Source organism: Stenella coeruleoalba, assembly GCF_951394435.1.
Source record: "Stenella coeruleoalba genome assembly, chromosome: 19".
Lineage (NCBI taxonomy): Eukaryota > Metazoa > Chordata > Mammalia > Artiodactyla > Delphinidae > Stenella > Stenella coeruleoalba.
Window position 1 is genome coordinate 18590302 of NC_137165.1, and position 13978 is coordinate 18604279.

Consider the following 13978-nt stretch of genomic DNA (forward strand, 5'->3'; position numbering starts at 1 on the left):
AAAAGAAACTGAAAATAACAGGTATTGTTACTGATGGGCAACTTATTAATAGGTAAATACCTGATGGCAATATTTATCTTAGTTTTTTATGCTAAATTCTAATTGTTCACGGGAAAACATGGGATCTGTTCCACAAGCAGTTAGAAATTTAGGCTACAGTGAGGGCAACATAATAATAGCTTGGCCACAATGAAACATTTTCCAAAGGTGATGCACAAGGCAGAGTTTGCTGTATGTGTGCCTTCTTTGTTGAGATGCAAGGTATAATCTGAAGTATGTGGAAGTGTACTATTGAAACAAAATTAACACCTCCTGATTTAACTTCCAGTTTATAGGAAATACAGGGACTAGGAGAGTAAGTTACATGAACAATGAGGAAACAATCAGACAAATCCAGACGAGATCAGTGCTGGACTCTTTAAAAACTCAATGTCAGACTTGAGGATACAGGGAGGGGGAAGGGTAAGCTGTGACAAAGTGGCATGGACATATATACACTACCAAACGTAAAATAGATAGCTAGTGGGAAGCAGCCACATAGCACAGGGAGATCAGCTCGGTGCTTTGTGACCACCTAGAGGGGTGGGATAGGGAGGGTGAGAGGGAGGGAGATGCAAGAGGGAAGAGATGTGGGGATAGATGTATATGTATAACTGATTCACTTTGTTATAGAGCAGAAACTAACACACCATTGTAAAGCAATTATACTCCAATAAAGATGTTTAAAAAATACATAAATAAATAGGGTTTCCCTGGTGGCACAGTGGTTGAGAGTCCGCCTGCTGATGCAGGGGACATGGGTTCGTGCCCCGGTCCGGGAAGATCCCACATGCCGCGGAGCGGCTGGGCCCGTGAGCCATGGCCGCTGAGGCTGTGCGTCCGGAGCCTGTGCTCCCCAACGGGAGAGGCCATAACAGTGAGAGGCCTGAGTACCGCAAAATAAATAAATAAATAAATAACTAAATAAATAAATAAATAAATAAACAAATAAATAAAAAAAAGTATTGTCCCTTAAAAAAAACCAAAAAACAACTCAACATCATACATACCAAGTGTTAGTGAGGATGTGGAGAAACCAGAAGTCTCATACTGAAGGGAATGTAAAATGGAGCCTCCACTTTGGAAAACAGTTTGCTAGTTTCTTACAAAGGTAAACAAATGCCATATGGAATAACTCCATTCATGCATAGCCACCCACGGGAAATGAAAACACGCGGCCGTGTAAAGTCTTGTATGAGAACATACGTAGCAGCCCAATGTCCATCAGCTGGTGACTAGAGAAATGAAATATAGCAGATGCACGCAATGGAATACTACTCAGCAGTGAAACGAAAGGACCAACGATGGATGAACCTCAAAAACATTATGCTGAGTGAAGGAAGCCAGACACAAAACAATATCTACCGTTTAATTCTGTGTGCATGAAATTTCTAGAAAAGGTAAAAGTATAGAGACAGAAAGATCAGTGATTATCTAGGGCTGACGTTGGGAGTGGGGATTTACTGCAAATGAGCATGAGAGAACTTTCTGGAGTGACGGAAATGTTCCAAAACTGGAATTATGTCCTGTTTGTACAACTGCATAAGCTTACTAAAAGTAACTGAACTGTAGCTTACAATGGGTGAATTTTGGGGTAAGTACTCTAAATGTATTAGTTTGCCAGGGCTGCCATAACAAAGTACCAGACTAGGTAGCTTAAACAACAGAAATCTATTTCCTCACAGTTCTGGAGGCTGGAAGTCCAAGACCAAAGTGTGGACAAGGCTGGGTCCTTCTGAGGCCTCTCTCCTTGCTTGTGGATGTCTATCTCAACCTGTGTCCTCACATGATCTTTCCTCTGTAAGTGTCTGTGTCCTAATCTCCTCTTCTTATAAGGACACCAGTCATAGTGGATCAGGGCCCACCCTAATGCCCTCATTTTAACCTGATTACCTCTTTAGAGATTCTGTCACCAAACACAGTCACATTCTGAAGTACTGGGGGTTAGGACTTCAACAAATGAATTTTGAAGGAACACAGTTCAGCCTATAACAGTAAATTATACCTCAGTAATGCTGTTTTAAAAAGTCATTATCATGAAAAAACGGGGGTGTGTGTAGAGATACAGTTTGGGACTAAAAGAGATGTAACTACCAAATTCAAAATATGAACCTAGATGGGATTTTAAAAAAATGGGTATAAAAGACATTCTTTGAACAACTGAGGAAATTTGAATATGAGTTGTATAACACATGATGGATAATGATTATGTATTATATTAAATATTATGGAAATATTATTAATTTTCTTAGATATGAAAATGGTATTGTGGTTATGAAGCAGGATGTCCTTATTCTTAGGAGAATGCACACGGGAGCATTTTATTTTATTTTATTTTTTTTTTGTGGTACGCAGGCCTCTCACCGCCGGGACGCGCAGGCCCAGCGGCCACGGCTCACGGGCCCAGCCGCTCCGCAGCATGTGGGACCCTCCCGGACCGGAGCACGAACCCGCGTCCCCTGCATCGGCAGGCGGACTCTCAACCACTGTGCCACCAGGGAAGCCCCACACGGGAGCATTTTAGTGGTGAAGTGTCATGAGAGAGAGAAAACAAATATGACAAAAAGTAAATTAAATACCTAATCTAGGTGGAGGGCATATGGGTGCTCCCTGTAATATCCTTTCAACTTCTCTGTACATTTGAAAAATTTTATAATAAAAAGTCAGAAGAAGAGAATTAGCAGTGAACTCTGAAGGGGTAGAAGGTTCTAAAGGTTGGAAATACACCTATATCAAAGATTTCCTTTATTCCTTTCCTTCCTGGCTAATCGAAGTAGAAAATATACTCTTCTAAAGCTCACACCCAGTTATAGCTTTCTATAAGTGAGAAGTGGTTAGTGTTTGTTTCTACTATTGATACGTAAAATCTAGAATAAAACATACCACAGATTTTAGAATTTTTAAAGGTTGGCAGGGAGGAGGCCAAGGAATATGGTTATAGCTCATTTAAGAGTAACAAATAGGTAAAGACCTTTTTTTTAACATCTTCATCGGAGTATAATTGCTTTACAATGTTGTGTTAGTTTCTGCTGTATAACAAAGTGAATCAGCTATACGTATACATATATCCCCATATCCCCTCCCTCTTGCGTCTCCCTCCCTCCCATCCTCCCTATCCCACCCCTCTAGGTGGTCACAAAGCACGGAGCTGATCTCCCTGTGCTATGCGGCTGCTTCCCATAGCTGTCTATTTTACGTTTGGTAGTGTATATATGTCCATGCCACTCCCTCACTTTGTCACAGCTCACCCTTCCCTCTCCCCGTGTCTCCAAGTCCATTCTCCATGGTAAACACCTGTTTTAATAGGAGCAGCAAACTGGTGCCCTGTGGGCTGAATACGCCTTACAAGACGTGTTCTGTTTGGCTTACACGGCATTTAACCATCAGGAGATCTTACGTATAATACAGACTTCAGCTTTTTTTCTAGGTGAATCCGAAGGTTTGGCATACTAGACTCTGGCGTGGTCACAATGGATGACAGTGGAGTGGTGGCTGCCCCTTGATGGGTATGAACTTTATTCATTTCTGAACCTGACTGACTCCTAAAGGAATCTGACTTTTTGACAAAGAAAATGGGTGAACAGCAAGCTGTCCCTTCTGCTAGGACTGGCTTTACCAGCCTCCCCAGCTCTCTCTTCCTTCATATGGATATAGCTAATGAGAACATTATACTGGGAGGAGGGTGAAACCGAAGGGAGAGACTTTGGAAATTTATTATAATTTTAGAGTTCATAAAATCTTTGCCCAACAGTAATTAAAACTGTCTTTGGCACAAAGATAGACAACAGACCAATAGAACAGAGTAGAGAAACTAGGAAGAGACATATGGACACACTTGATTTAGGATCAATGTGGGATTGAAGAGCAATGGGGGAAAGATGGTCTTTTCAACTGTTTACCCATACGGGAAAAAAATAAACCCTGGGCTGTTGCCTCGCATATACACAAAAATCAATTCTAGGTGGACTGTAAGATGTCAATGTGAAAGGCACAGCAATAAAGTTTATAGGATACAGCAGATGAGAATATCTTCGCGACCTTGGGATAGGGAATGATTTCTTAAACAAAAATAAAAAAGCATCAACCTTAAAGGAACAAACTGATAAACTATGTCAACATGAAAAATGTTGAAAGAATGAAAAGGCAAGTCCCAGAGCTGGAGAAGATATCTGCGACACATGTAACTGTCAATGGGCACACAGGCAGAATATAAAAAGAACTCCTAGAAATCAATCTTTAAAAGACAGCCCAACAGAAAAACAGCAAGAGACTTGAACAGGCACTTCATAAAAGACATCCAAATGACCAATAAACACAAAGAAAGGGGCCCAACCTTATTAGTAATAAGGGAATCACAAAGAAAACCCACAATGTGTTCCATCAATGGATGAATGGATAGAGAGGTGGTAAACATTCACAATGAGATATTGTTCGGCCGTGAGAAGGAAGGAAATCCTGCCGTGTGCAACAACCTGGGTGAATCCTGAGGGCATTATAATGGAAATAAGTCAGACAGAGAAAGACAAACACTCTATTATATCACTTATATGTAGAATCCAAAAATGATAAACTCGGAGGAACAGAGAGAGTGGTGGTTGCCAGGGGCTCAGGGGAGGGTGGGGAGAATGGGGAGATATTGGTCAGAGGGTACAAACTTCCAGATAGAAGATGAGTAAGTTCTTGGGGTCTATTATACAGCATGGTGATTACAGCTAATAATACAGTACTGCATAACTTGGAAGTTGCCAAGTAATCAGATCTTCAATGTTCTCACTACAAAAAAGAAATGGCAATGATGTGACGTGATGGAGGTGTTGCCTGATGTTATGGTGGTAATTGTACTGCAACAGATAAATGTATCAAATCAACACACTGTACACCTTAAACTTACACGATGTTATATGTCTGTTATATCTCAATTAAGCTAGAACCGTAACTACCACATACCTACCAGGACTGTTGAAATTCAGGACTGTCAGTACCTAGGATTGGAGAGGAAATGGAGCAACTGGAACTTTCCCATTTTGCTGGGGTGGGGATGGGGGTTGTAAACCAGTATGACTACTTTGGAAAACTGGAACTATCTACTAAAATTCAACAGCAGTCTCACTCCTGGGCGTTTGTCCAATGAAAATGTATGCATCATATAGACGCCAAAAGACATGCACAAGAGTGATTTTAAAACTCTCAAATATCCATCAACATGCGAATGGATAAACAACCTGTGGTATATTCTCACAAGGAAATGCTACACCGTGATGAAAATGAGCAAACTAGAATTATATGAAATAACGTGGCTGTTCTCGTAAACATAATGTTGAAAGAAACACAAAAAGGAATACACAGTGTTTGATTTCACTTACATTAAGCTCAGAACGAGCAAAAGTGTGCCTCTGAAAAGGAAGGAAGAGGTAGCAACTGCGAGAGGACACGTGGGGTTTTAATGACTTATATCTTGATGTTGGGGATGGTTACACAGGTGAACTCACTTTGTGATAATTTGTCAAGCTATATGCTTAAGATCTGTGCATTTTTCTGCATGTAGGGCATACTTCAATAAGTGAAAATATTTGCCCAGATGTGAATAGCAGTAGAGCGTGTGCTACATGTCAACAAAATATTCCAAGGGTCTGCCAATCCAGTGCTCTCAGTTTTACTTAAATTACACCAAGTGCCCGTTAAAGTTAAGCTTGGGGCACTTAGGTGCTGCTGCTTTATAGAAGTTCAATGAATTAGAAGATACAGACAATGAATTGGGTGGGTACTTTTTATGGTGCATTAGGAAAGCAACAAATAGTGGTCCCATATTGCCTGGCTGGGAGCTGTAAAGAAACTGAGGAAATACTTTTCCGCTGAAAGCACAGGTTTGAAAACTGGCTAGACACATTGTTAAACTGCAGCATCAGCTGAATTCTTACCTAAGGTGGTCATCCATGGGAGCAATTCAGGTCCTGCTTGACAAAGACCGGGATCCTGGCAAGTGGAATGGCGGTAGGTGGAAGCGTCCAAGGACCCAAGGATGCCTGATGAAGGTAGCCTATTTGAAGCACTGCTCTCCCACTGACTCTTTCCCACTAGGAAAACCTAATGACCCACCTCAATAATCAGCAGGTCCAAATGTGGCTGGGGCCTAAGGACAACAGTCAAAAATTGTAGAGGGAAGAGATCATTTACACCTCAAATGAACTGTAGTCATTATCCGTGCTATGCTAGGAGAAGTCAGGGAAGACTATGCATAGATTTGCAAGTGCTTGACAAGGAGGTGAAGTACCAGTTTGGATCCTGCAGAATTGGTTGCTATGGTGAGGCCTCATCGGAGACACGGTGTTCAATGCTACTGCAGGATGAAAGTCTAATGGTTTGTTGGGTTGGCTGACTCAGACCTAAGCCTAGCACTGGCCCAGGCCATCTGGCAAGAAAGGTAATTGTTAGTAAGAAGACACACAAGAAGTAGAGACAGTGAATGGCAGAAACTTAGACCATCTTAAGCAACATGTTGCTGAGGGGCCCACGGAATAATATGATCCCTCAGAGCTGCCTTAAAACCTGAATAACTTCCTGGGTTTCTACGAGATTCCTTTCCCTTACTACCATGTGTATCCTTTATCAAAAACAAAGCAAAGCATTACTTGAGATAGTATATAGTCATACTGGGGCCCAGGGCAGGCCCCCAAATATGTCTCAGTGGCATATCGATTGTTTTGAATTAGTTACTTAAGAAACAACCAATGCAAGAAGGACACTTTGATGCTCCTCTCTATTTCTCTGAAACCAGGAAATAAACCTCTCATGTGAAAGGTGCCTTCCCTGGGCTGGGAGGTAGAAAGACATCATTATCGTCAGAGACAGGGAATTCAGGTCTGAGAAGCCTGTATAAATAAACCTTGCTACTTCTTTACTAATTTACTACCCAAGCCCAATCTTTGCTTAAACTCCTTATAATTATGCACCCGAACCTAAGTTTCTCTGTCCTGTCCAATCCTCACAAATTTATTGTTTCTTTATACACAAAGACATAAAAGTTACCTACTTTTGGTCACTCTCTGTGCATCATTTTATGATCTCCTGTGCCCACAAAACTAAGTTGGGTTTTCTCCTGTTAATCTGCCTCGTGTCAATTTTATTATTAGTCCAGCCACAGGAACTCGACAGGGACAGAGGGAAATTTCCCCCTCCCGCTAATACCAATCTCTTCCCTGGAGCCAGAAAAGTCCCAACTAACACAGGAAAGGCACCAGGGCAGAAGGAGGAATGAAGAGCACAGAAGGGGAAGAGTAACTGTGGGATCCTCAGCTATATGTTTCCACTGATTACTCTCATTTCTGAAAACTTTCCAACTTGATTCTGAAACGCAGTGTTCCCAAAGTTCTTTTCCTTCCTGGAATAATTCATAACCTTATGGAACTGAAGGGAAATTAGAGCTCATTCGGCACATTAGGAGAGGAGAAAATGGAGGTCCAGAAAGAAGAGATCTCCTTTTTATTCCATTTCCTTCAGCCACTCTCTTTTCCCCACCATTTAAGCATGGACGTTCTCAAATCAGCTGCCCCTTCTCCCTCTAGACTCATAATTTCAGCCTCCAATTATACATGCATCTGTCCGCTCTTAAATTTTTATCCTAAGTGCTGAATGCTACCCGCCGCTCCTTTACAATATCAGACGCCAGTGATCTATGGGGTATGTACTTACAAGTTTCACCAATACCCAAAACTCAATTTAGTTAAGATTGAAATCTTTCTCCTTCATCCCCTCCCAGCTTCTTCATTCCTGCTATTAGCAGTATCATTTTTAAAGGTTCCTTGTCTTAAACTTTGTTTGTAACTTCAAAACAGTTCATACAAAAAGGATAAAGAATAAAATAACAAACACCCATGTCCCTATGATCCAGACAATATCTGGCTGTGTTTGCTTCAGACTGAACAACATTTTTATAGGTAGACACGGCTGGAAGTCCTGTGCCCCATTCAATCTGCTCCCTCCTAAGAGGGTAGTTCCTCCCCAAAGCAGGTCCCGAGACAAAGGCTGATGAGCCTCAGAATTGATTCGGGAGGTGCAGGTACACGGGCAAGGGAGTGGGGAGGTGGCTCAGGAAGGGAAAGCAGCCAGTAGGTCCCGTTACTAAGCAGCTAACACGGCGGGCAGCGCAACTGATTCCTACAGAAAAGCTCCAGCAAATGGTGTTAAACACACCTGAGAATCATTGTGACCGATGAATGGTGGGGATGGAGCATTTATACCCCACACCCACTAGTCATTTGGGTGGCTGGGGGTGGGTGGGCATTTCCAGCCCTCTGTGGACTCTGGCAGCCTGAGGGAAGCCTTTCGACAAAGGTGTTGGCTGTCAGAAGTTAGGCTGTTGTGTACAAAAATGGTAAGGGAATACAAGGGGAGGTGGGCAGAGTACCGACAGCATCTGTGACAGTGTGTATCCATCCTATTGACATCGTTTACCTTTACGAGTGTTAAACATTTTTAATTTTTTAAAAAAAATAAATTTATTTATTTATTTTTGGCTGTGTTGGGTCTTGCTACGAGCAGGCTTTCTCTAGTTCCAGCAAGCAGGAGCTACTCTTAGTTGCGGTGAGCGGGCTTCTCATTGCAGTGGCTTCTCCTGTTGTGGAGCACGGGCTCTCTAGGCGCACGGGCTCAGTAGTTGTGGCTCACTGGCTCTAGAGCGCAGGCTCGGTAGTTGTGGTGCATGGGCTTAGTTGCTCCGTGGCAAAACATGGTTAATTTTTGTGTAATATGATATTATTGATAACACTCATGATGATAATGATGATGAAGGGGAAGAGTGACTCTAAACGTACACCAGTCAACATGAATTTGGGAAAACAACTTTGGCTCAAAGACCTGGTTAACTACTTATCGAACTCGTATCACGTGCCTGATTGATTTCCCTTTAATAGAAAGGAAAAGAAATAAAGTACACTTTATTAGACTTTGACAAAATTTGGTTTTCTCCTGTATCTTCCTTCATCTCCTTCGTCGAGACTGCAGGGTTATTAGGCTTAAACTGTGATGGCTATATAAGATTACAAGTCTTTGCTAAGAAGACTACATATGATCAAGAATGTATTAGAACATCATCTCCTTCTTAGCTGCAATCCATTCGCCTTCCTACTGAAAGGGAGAAAGGTGTGTATGCACGTGTGTGTGGGGTGGGGGGACTGGGTGACGGAGACGAATCTCAGCCTCACCATCAGGTGACAGGCCTGCAGGGATGTTCTAAATTATTGAGCAAAGCCAGGAATAGTTTGTCTTCATTGAACCTCACAGCCAACAGGACTCCTGATTTAACTAAATAAAACTATAAAACAATATGTTTCCTATTCCCTTTTGCAGAGGCCAAAAGGATTTAAAACAATCTTTAAATAATACTCCTCATAGATCCCATGATTGGACAAACCCAGACCTCCCTCTTTAAGAACGAGCGGACAGAGGAAAGTCACCTGACACGTGGAAAGATCCAGCAGTCCAGGAAGATCTTTTTCAAGATCGGAACAAACAGTCACTCGTAAAGCAGACCCCATACAGCAGGATAAAAAAATTTTCTTAAGTCTCAAATTGAAACTCAAGGAGGCACCCACAAATTTCATATTTCAAATAAGGAATGATTACAGAATTTGAAAACCCCACGGAGATAGTGAATAACTAAACGGGTTTCGATCAGAAGTAAAATATATTGGTGAAAATAACTTCTGGAAACAGCATACATTTTACATTTAAAAGAGAGGTAACGTTTTCATAAAGTAATTCCATACTACTTGTCTACCTGATTCCATTTCCACGTAAAAACAAGGCTTATGAAAATCAATAGGAAAATACATTTCATGTCATAACATTTAAGTAGTGACTAGGATTACTGATAAAGGTCACATAGAATGCAGAGTCCTACACGTTAAAAAAAAAATGCCTTCGTATTCTATTGGAACCGTTGATCCTCCTTATAGAAAATCGTACTTTTGTAAAAAACATGAGATTGGCAGAAAATTTCAGGAATTCACGGAGTCCCTAAAGCCCCAGAGGTTCTAGTGATCAGCCTGGTGACCACTCGTGGTCTATGAACACCAGGTTAAGAATCCTTTATTCAGAGAGAAGCAGAGGACACTTACGTTGTATAGAGGGATCGTCTTCATCACTTTGTACTGCTTAGTGGGGTCCATTTTATACAGGTGACGGTCAGTGACAAAAATTGCTCGATCTTCCACCTTACTAAAGCGATTCACCTGTAAGAAAACAAAATAATAAACCACAATATATCACCGAGAATGAAATCAAATGATCTGTCAGGGAGACATCTAGGAGCAGAGGTGGCTGGCTGTGGAGCCAGATTCTGTAATAGATGTGCGCCACCTATGACCACTCTCTGGATGCAACAGAGATGGAAAAGGAGTGTTTCCAGATTTGTGGAATTTTACAATGTAAATTTCACAAGTTTACCATCTAACAGGGAAAACAAGAAAAACACAGAAGAATTAAAGAACTAAAAACACGTAACCCAGACATTATAATGAAAGTGAAAAGGCAACCCACAGAATAGGAGAAAATTTTGTAAATCATATATCTGAAGAGGAACTTTTACCTAGAATATATAAAGAATAGAATATACGTTGTATCTAGAATATATAACTCAATAATAAAAAGACCCCCCCCCAAATTTAAATGGGTAAAGAATGCGAAGAGACATTTCTCCAGAGAAGACATACAAATGGCTGTAAAAAACATGAAAAGATGCTTGACATCATTAGCCATCAGGAAAACGTAAATCAGAACCACAGTGAGGTACCACCTCACACCCACTAGGATGACAATAATAAAAAAGACAGTAACAAATGTTGGCCAGGATGTGGAGAAACTGGAACCCTCGCTACTGGTCGGGGTCTAAAATGATGAAGTTGCTTTAGAAAATAGTCTGGCAGCTCCTTAAATGGTTAAACATAGAATTGCCATGTGACTCAGACATTCCACTCCTAAGTATATAAACAGGGGAATTGAAAACATATCCACACAAAATCTTGTGCCTGAATGTTCACCGCAGCCTTAATCATAATAGCTAAAAGGTAGAAACAACCTCAATACCTATCAACTGATGAATGAATAAATAAAATGTGATGTATCCATACAATGGAATATAATTTGGCAATAAAAAGAACAAAGTACGGATACATGCTATAACATGGATGAACCCTGAAAACATACCAAGTAAAAGAAAAGAGTCACAAAGGACCGTATGTTGTATGATTCCATTTATATGAAATGTCCAGAATAAGCAAATCTATAGAAACAGAGCATAGGTTAGTGGTTTCATAGGGCTGGGGGAGATGGGAGGTTTGGGGGGAAGACAGCTAAGGGGTGTGGGGTTTCTTTTTGGGTTAATGAAAACGTTTAGCAATTGGTTGTAGTGACGGATATATAGCTCTGAACACACTAAAACTGCATACTTTAAAATGGTGAACTGTATGTTAAGTGAATCATATCTCAATAAAGCTGTTAAAAAAAAAAAGCCTATTTGAAACAACTCATTCTGTCCCTTTCCTAATGCACTGGGCAGGTATATTTCAGATTAAATTCCCTAAAACATGTTTATGAATCTACATGTTCTACATTAAATCTACTTACGTTAAGTGAAATAAGTCAGAGAGAGACAAATACTGTATGATATCACTTATATGTGGAATCTAAAAAATACAACAAATTAGTGAAGATAACAAAAAGTAGACTCACAGATATAGAGAACAAACTAGTGGTTACCAGTGGGAGACGGGAGGGGTGGTATAAGGGTAGGGGAATAAGAGGTACAAACTATTAGGTATAAAATAAGCTACAAGGATATATTGTACAACATGGGGACTATAGCCAATATTTTGTAATAACTATAAATGGAGTATAACCTTTATAATTGTGAATCACTACACTGTACAGCTGTAACATACAAAATAAAAAAGATTAAATATTCAAAAACAGATAGTGCCTTCCTATTGCATATAACATAAATAATTTCCTCATTATTATTACTCTCCATAAAAAGAATGCACCATATGAGAAGGCAGTAAGTGCCCACACAGGAAGGATTCAGTGTAAGCTAAACAGACATCTGATGTGGGTGCGGTGGAAGGGACAGGCTTTAAACAGGAAGTCGAAGGATCTCCAAGGTACCCTGCCACTCAGATTCCACGATTCCTTTATCTGACTTTCAAGAGTTTTCCTATCTGCCACTATTCTACTTATTTGACTTTACATATTTCTTCAAGGGCTCTGGCTCCTTTCTGACAGGTTTCCTCATGTCATGCTCTCTCTTAACTGTTTATGATTTTCTACTCCCTCCTTTTTCTCTTTATCCATGTATATGTCAAGATACTGCTCAATTTCTCATTCTATTATAAAACCTCTTCAATTCCTCTAGTAAAAAATGATCATTCTGGGCTTCCCTGGTGGCGCAGTGGTTGGGGGTCTGCCTGCCGGTGTGGGGGACACGGGTTCGGGCCCTGCTCTGGGAGGATCCCGCATGCCGTGGAGCGACTGGGCCCGTGAGCCACGGCTGCTGAGCCTGCGCGTCTGGAGCCTATGCTCCACAGCGGGAGAGGCCGCGACGGTGGGAGACCCGCGCACCACGATGAGGAGTGGCCCCCACTTGCCGCGGTTGGGGGGGCCCTCGCACAGAGGCGAGGACCCAACACAGCCAAAAATAAATTAATTTAAAAAAATGATCATTCTTTTTTCTCTATTTAAAAATTTTTTTAATTAAAAAGTTTAAAAAATTATTTTTAAAATTGAAGTATAGTTGATTTACAATGTTGAGTTAGTTTCAGGTGTACAGCAAAGTGATTCAGTTATACGTATGTGTATCTATTATTTTTCAGATTCTTTTTATTTATTTATTTATTTTGGCCATGCCGTGCTGCATGAGGGATCTTAGTTCCCCGACCAGGAATCGAACGTGTGCCCCCTGCAATGGAAGCGTGGAATCTTAACCACTGCACTGCTAGGGAAGCCCCTCAGATTCTTTTCCCCTATAGGTTATTACAAAATATTGAGTACAGTTCCTTGTGCTATACAGTAGGTCCTTGTTGGTTATCTACTTTATATATAGTAGTGTGTATATGTTAATCCCAACCTCCTAATTTATCCCTCCCACCCCTTTCCTCTTTGGTAACCATAAGTTTGTTATCTATGTCTGTGGTTATTTCCGGTTTGTAAATAAGTTCATTTGTATCTTTTTTTGTTTTTTACATTCTATATACAACTGATATCATATGGTATTTACCTTTCTGTCTGGCTTATTTCACTTAGTATGATAATCTCTAGGTTTATTCATGTTGCCACAAATGACATTATTTCACTCTTTTTTCATGGCTTTTTTCTGAACTTCTACAACACAGCTGTAGAATCAATATATAGGATATATGCAGAATTAAGAATGAAACAAAAAATTGACCCTGAAACCAAAAAGCACAGGTTTTACTTTTAAAGCAGGATACCTGAGAATAGGAGAAACTATTAGTCTAAGTGCCTTTTTTTTTTTTTTTTTGCGGTACGCGGGCCTCTCACTGTTGTGGCCTCTCCCGTTGCGGAGCACAGGCTCCGGACGCGCAGGCTCAGCGGCCATGGCTCACGGGCCTAGCCGCTCTGCGGCATGTCGGATCTTCCCGGACCGGGGCACGAACCCGTGTCCCCTCCATCAGCAGGCGGACTCTCAACCACTGTGCCACCAGGGAAGCCCCAGTCTAAGTGCTTTTGCTAAAGGAAAACACTGGCTACATCATTACTCTTCGCTTGTGGAAAATGATAGGGAGGAAGGTTGGCCGATGCTTATAAAACCAAGACAATTCAGTTACATCTATCCTTAGTCTCTTAGAAAGCAGAAGTTCTCACTTAATAATTGGAATGTTTTAATAATTTTAAGGACAGCTGACTTGTAACTTTTAGACCATGGATG

The 13978-nt window shown here is 41.0% G+C and overlaps 1 protein-coding gene across 5 annotated transcripts in view; it reads right to left on the reverse strand.

Annotated features, from left to right (window-relative positions):
* Nucleotides 1–13978, reverse strand: part of MYO1D (myosin ID) — a 350547-nt gene that overhangs the window by 131585 nt on the left and 204984 nt on the right. For all 5 annotated transcript variants that reach the window (XM_079905380.1, XM_079905378.1, XM_079905379.1 and 2 more), the window contains one exon: nt 10155–10268. In XM_079905380.1, coding sequence (XP_079761506.1) covers nt 10155–10268 — 114 coding nt within the window. The remainder of the gene's footprint in view (nt 1–10154; nt 10269–13978) is intronic.